This window comes from Ranitomeya imitator, chromosome 8, assembly GCF_032444005.1.
Source record: "Ranitomeya imitator isolate aRanImi1 chromosome 8, aRanImi1.pri, whole genome shotgun sequence".
In the NCBI taxonomy this organism is placed as follows: Eukaryota; Metazoa; Chordata; class Amphibia; order Anura; family Dendrobatidae; genus Ranitomeya; species Ranitomeya imitator.
The window spans coordinates 203,363,896-203,369,895 of NC_091289.1; the positions used below are offsets into that span (position 1 = coordinate 203,363,896).

The 6,000-nt window shown below is 50.7% G+C and overlaps 1 protein-coding gene across 3 annotated transcripts in view; it reads right to left on the minus strand.

Annotated features, from left to right (window-relative positions):
• PIK3R3 (phosphoinositide-3-kinase regulatory subunit 3) overlaps positions 1-1,737 on the minus strand; it is a 45,080-nt gene extending 43,343 nt beyond the window's left edge. For 2 of the 3 annotated variants that reach the window (XR_011314861.1, XM_069735868.1), the window contains exon 1: positions 1,615-1,723. Coding sequence is in view for 2 of the 3 variants with exons in the window: in XM_069735868.1 (XP_069591969.1) it covers positions 1,615-1,669 (55 nt within the window). In the remaining variant the exon portion in view is untranslated. Of the gene's footprint in view, positions 1-1,614 lie in introns of all 3 variants that reach the window. The other variant, XM_069735869.1, reaches the window with a different exon arrangement.
• Positions 1,738-6,000: the final 4,263 nt, after the last annotated feature.

Here is a 6,000-nt window from a genome sequence, read left to right on the forward strand (position 1 = left end):
ACTTCTCCGGGGGGCTATATCCGGGGTCGCACCGGTGACATTTCGGGGGACTTCTCCGGGGGGCTATATCCGGGGTCGCACCGGTGACATTTCGGGGGACTTCTCCGGGGGGCTATATCCGGGGTCACACCGGTGACATTTCGGGGGACTTCTCCGGGGGGCTATATCCGGGGTCGCACCGGTGACATTTCGGGGGACTTCTCCGGGGGGCTATATCCGGGGTCGCACTCGGTCCGTATTCCGGGGGGCTATATCCGGGGTCGCACTCGGTCCGTATTCCGGGGGGCTATATCCGGGGTCGCACTCGGTCCGTATTCCGGGGGGCTATATCCGGGGTCGCACTCGGTCCGTATTCCGGGGGGCTATATCCGGGGTCGCACTCGGTCCGTATTCCGGGGGCTATATCCGGGGTCGCACTCGGTCCGTATTCCGGGGGGCTATATCCGCGGTCGCACTCGGTCCGTATTCCGGGGGGCTATATCCGGGGTCGCACTCGGTCCGTATTCCGGGGGCTATATCCGGGGTCGCACTCGGTCCGTATTCCGGGGGGCTATATCCGGGGGTCGCACTCGGTCCGTATTCCCGGGGGGCTATATCCGGGGTCGCACCGGTGACATTTCGGGGGACTTCTCCGGGGGGCTATATCCGGGGTCGCACCGGTGACATTTCGGGGGACTTCTCCGGGGGGCTATATCCGGGGTCGCACTCGGTCCGTATTCCGGGGGGCTATATCCGGGGTCGCACTCGGTCCGTATTCCGGGGGGCTATATCCGGGGTCGCACTCGGTCCGTATTCCGGGGGGCTATATCCGGGGTCACACCGGTGACATTTCGGGGGACTTCTCCGGGGGGCTATATCCGGGGTCACACCGGTGACATTTCGGGGGACTTCTCCGGGGGGCTATATCCGGGGTCGCACCGGTGACATTTCGGGGGACTTCTCCGGGGGGCTATATCCGGGGTCGCACTCGGTCCGTATTCCGGGGGGCTATATCCGGGGTCGCACTCGGTCCGTATTCCGGGGGGCTATATCCGGGGGTCGCACTCGGTCCGTATTCCGGGGGGCTATATCCGGGGTCGCACTCGGTCCGTATTCCGGGGGGCTATATCCGGGGTCGCACTCGGTCCGTATTCCGGGGGGCTATATCCGGGGTCGCACCGGTGACATTTCGGGGGACTTCTCCGGGGGGCTATATCCGGGGTCGCACTCGGTCCGTATTCCGGGGGGCTATATCCGCGGTCGCACTCGGTCCGTATTCCGGGGGCTATATCCGCGGTCGCACTCGGTCCGTATTCCGGGGGCTATATCCGGGGTCGCACTCGGTCCGTATTCCGGGGGCTATATCCGGGGTCGCACTCGGTCCGTATTCCGGGGGGGCTATATCCGGGGTCGCACCGGTGACATTTCGGGGGACTTCTCCGGGGGGCTATATCCGGGGTCGCACTCGGTCCGTATTCCGGGGGCTATATCCGCGGTCGCACTCGGTCCGTATTCCGGGGGCTATATCCGGGGTCGCACTCGGTCCGTATTCCGGGGGGCTATATCCGGGGTCGCACCGGTGACATTTCGGGGACACCACCTTTTCCTCCGGGGGGCACACGCTGCGGCCGGTACCTGGCGGCGGAGGGTCCATCTCGATGTAGAAGATGAGCTCGGCGGAGTACGGCATGATGAGCGGCTCGGGCTGGCGGCGCGCTGCTCGCTCCCGCAGTGTTCGCGCCCGTGCTCGCTCCCGCCGTGCTCGCTCCCATCTCCTCCCATCACATTTCATTATATGCCGGACTGTACCATTGCATTGCCAGGGGGTTCAAGATGGTTCAAGACACCATCTGGAAAGAGCAAAACAAGAAGAGGGAAAACCCCCGAGGAGCCCCGGCATCCCCAGACAGCCCCCGACAGCACTGCGCTCCCGAGACCCTGGAACAGAGCCCCCTGTAACACTGAGGAGAAGGCCGGACTTGGTACGTTCCGAAATCTGGCCGCAAGCCAAGACGTTACAGGCAGGGGGCGGGGTCAGCGCGCATATTCGTCGGATTCAAATAATGATTGGCTCCTGGAAAAGCGTGGTGGGGAGCGCGGCCGGGCGCTCATTGGCTGCAAGGAGCCCAGGGGCGGAACGATATCTGAGCTCGGGCTCTTTGTCTGCTGGAGAACGCGAGAGCTGAGGAGAGGACAACCACTCAACGCCGACCCTTCACCATACCAGCCAATCAAAGAGCAGCGCTAAAAAGCGGGGCCATCGATTGGCTGCTGCAGTTACTAGGACGGACAAAGAGAAAGAAAAGGATTCTGAGACGCGAGAAGAGAAGAGGCGCGAGTGTAGGCGAGATGTCCGAGGAGCATGAGGGAGAACAGGAAGTGATGGAGAAGAGGAAGACGAGGGACAAGAAGAGAAATGAGGGACAAGAAGAGGAAGATGAGGGAGAAGAAGAGAAAGATGAGAGAAAAGAAGAGGAAGATGAGGGCAAAGGAGAGAAAGATGAGGCAGAACATAAGAAAACTAGCAAGAAGAAGAGAAAGATGAGGAAGAAGGAAGAAAGATAATGGAAAAGAACAGGAATGTGAGGGAGAAGAAAAAAAGATGTGGGAGAAGAAGAAAAAGATGAGGGCGAAGAATAGAAAGATGAGGGAGAATAAACGAAAGTTGAGGGACAAGAGGAAGGTGAGCAAGAAGAAAAAGGTGAGGGAGAAGAAGAGAAAGATGAGGGAGAAGAAGAGGAAGGTGAGGGAGAAGAAGAGAGGAGGGACAATCAGAGGATGATCATGATGGCTGGACCCTCATTGTAAATACATCATTGTAAATACACACCTGTACTTTGTATCTTCCCCACCTCATTGTAGATTGTAAGCTCTCACGAGCAGGGGCGGATTATTGTGCTTTAATTATTGTATTGTTAACGTTGTTACTTATGACTTTTGTGTTTGAAACTGTTAAACTGTAAAGCGCTGCGGAATATGTTGGCGCTATATAAATAAAGATTATTATTATGAGGGTGAAGAAAAGAAATGAGGGACAAGCAGAGTAAGGTGAGGGAGAAGAAGAGGAATATGAGGGACAGGAAGAGAAAGATGGGGACAAGAAGAGGAAGGTGAGGGAGAAGAAAAGAAAGATGAGGGAGAAGAAGAGAGGAGGGACAATCAGAGGAAAGTGAGAGAGATGAGGGAGAAGAAAAGAGAAGCAAAGAAGATGAGGGGGGAGAAGAAAATAAGAGAGAAGAAGGAAGATGAGGCAGAAGATAAGAAAATTAGCAAGAAGAGAAAGACGAGGAAAAAGAAGAGAAAGATAATGAAGAGGAAAGTGAGGGAGAAGAAGAAAGATGAGAAAGAAGAACAGGAAGATGAGGGACACGAAGAGGAAGGTGAGAGAAGAAAAGATGAAGAAGAATAGATGAGGGACAAGAAGAGAAAGATGAGGAAAGAGAAAGATGACGGAGAAGAACAGGGACATGAGGGAGAAGAAAAGAAAGACGAGGGACAAGAAGCAAAAGTTGAAGAAGAAAAGATGAGGGAAAATAAGAGAAAGATGAGGGAGAACATCAGCAAGAAGAGGGACATGAGGGAGAAGAAGAGGAAGCTGAGAGTGAAGAAAAGGAAGATGAGAGCGAAGAAGAGAAAGAAGAGGGACATGAGTGAAGAAGAAGAGAAAGATGAGGGACAAGAAGCGGAAGTTGAGAGAGAAGAAATGAAGATGAGAGAAGAAGAGAAAGATGAGGGAGAAGATGGAGAAGAGGTACATGAGGGTGAAGAAGAGGAAGCTGAGAGCGAAGAAGAGGAAGATGAGAGTGAAGAAGATGATGAGAGCGAAGAAGAGAAAGATGAGGGAGAAGCAGAGGGACATGAGTGAGAAGAAGAGAAATATTAGGGACAAGAAAAGGAAGTTGAGGGAGAAGAAAAGAAGAAGAGAAAGCTGAGGGAGAAGAAGAGGAAAATGAGGGAGAAAAAGAGAAAGATGAGGGAGAAAAAGAGAAAGATGAGGGAGAAGAAGAGAGATTGGGAGAAAAAGAGGGACATGATGGAGAAGAAGTAAAAGATGAGGGACTAGAAGAGGAAGGTAAGGGAGAAGAGGAAAGTGAAGGAGAAGAAAAGATGAGGAAGGTGTGGGAGAAGATGAAAAAGATGAGGGATTAGAAGAGAAAGATAAAGGAGAAGAAGAGAAAGATGAGGGACAAGAAGGGGGAGAAGAAAAGAGGGAGAGGTAGAGAAAGATGAGGGTGAAGAAAAGTAGAAGGACAAGAAGAGAAAGATGAGAGAAAAGATGAGGGAGAAGACGAGAAAGATGAGGGACAAGAAGAGGAAGGTCAGGGAGAAGAAGATAAAGATTAGGAAAAAGACAGATAAGTGAGAAGAAGAGAAAGTTGAGGGAGAATAAAAGAAAGTTGAGGGACAAGAAGAGGAAGGTGAGCAAGAAGGAAAGATGATCGAAAAGAAGAGGAAGATGAGGGACAGGAAGAGAAAAAGGGAGAAGAAGAGAAAGATTTGGGAGAAGAATGGAAAGATAAGGGACAAGAAGACGAAGGTGAGGGAGAAGAAAAGAAGATGAGAGAGAAGAGAACGATGAGGGAGAAGATAAAAAAGATGGAGAAGAACAGGGACATGAGGGTGAAGAAGAGGAAGCTGAGAGCGAAGAAGAGGAAGATGAGAGCGAAGAAGAGAAATAAGAGGAAGATGAGGGAGAAGCAGAGGGGCATGAGTGAGAAGAAGATAACTATTAGGGACAAGAAGAGGAAGTTGAGGGAGAAGAAAAGAAGATGAAGGAGAAGAAGAGAAAGTTGAGGGAGAAGAAAAAGATGGAGAAGAAGAGGGATATGAGGGAGAAGAAGAGAAAGATGAGGGAGAAGAATAGAAAGATTTGGGAGAAGAAGAGAGACATGATGTAGAAGAAGAAAATGAGGGACAAGAAGAGGAAGGTAAGGGAGAAGAAGGGAAAAATGAGGGATTAGAAGAGAAAGATAAAGGAGAAGAGAAAGATGAGGGACAAGAAGGGGAGAAGAAAAGTAGAGGGAGAGGTAGAGAAAGATGAGGGTGAAGAAGAGTAAGTTGAAGGACAAGAAGAAGAGAAAGATGAGGGACAAGAAGAGGAAGGTAAGGGAGAAGAAGATAAAGATGAAGAAGAGAAATTTGAGGGAGAGTAAAAGAAAGTTGAGGTACAAGAAGAGGAAGGTGAGCAAGATGGAAAGAAGATGAGGGAAAAGAAGTGAAAGATGAGGGAGAGGAAGATAAGTGAGAAGGAGAAAGATGAGGGACACGAAGAGGAAGGTGAGCAAGAAGAAAAGAAGATGAGGGACAAGAAGAGGAAGGTGAGGGACAAGAAGAGAAAGATGAGGGACAAGAAGAGAAAGATAAGGGAGAAGAAAAGAAAGGTGAGGGGCAAGAAGAGGAAGGTGAGGGAGAAGAAAATAAGATGAGGGAGAAGAAGATAAAGGTGAGGAAGAGGGACATGGAGAAGAAGAGGGACAGGACAAGAAGAGAAAGATGAGAGAAGAAAAGGAGAGGTAGCGACAGGTGAGGTAGAAGAAGAGAAAGATGAGGGAGAAGAAGAGGAAGATAAGTGAGAAGGAGAAAGATGAGGGAGAAGAAAAGAAAGATGAGGGACACGAAGAGGAAGGTGAGCAAGAAGAAAAGAAGATGAGGGACAAGAAGAGGAAGGTGAGGGAGAAGAAGAGAAAGATGAGGGAGAAGAAGAGAAAGATAAGGGAGAAGAAAAGAAAGGTGAGGGACAAGAAGAGGAAGGTGAGGGAGAAGAAAATAAGATGAGGGAGAAGAAGATAAAGGTGAGGAAGAGGGACATGGAGAAGAAGAGAAAGATGAGGGAGAAGAAAAGGAGTGGTAGCGACAGATGAGGGAGAAGAAGAGGAAGATAAGTGAGAAGGAGAAAGATGAGGGACACGAAGAAGAAGGTGAGCAAGAAGAAAAGAAGATGAGGAACAAGAAGAGGAAGGTGAGGGAGAAGAAGAGAAAGATGAGGGAGAAGAAGAGAAAGATGAGGGAGAAGAAAAGAAA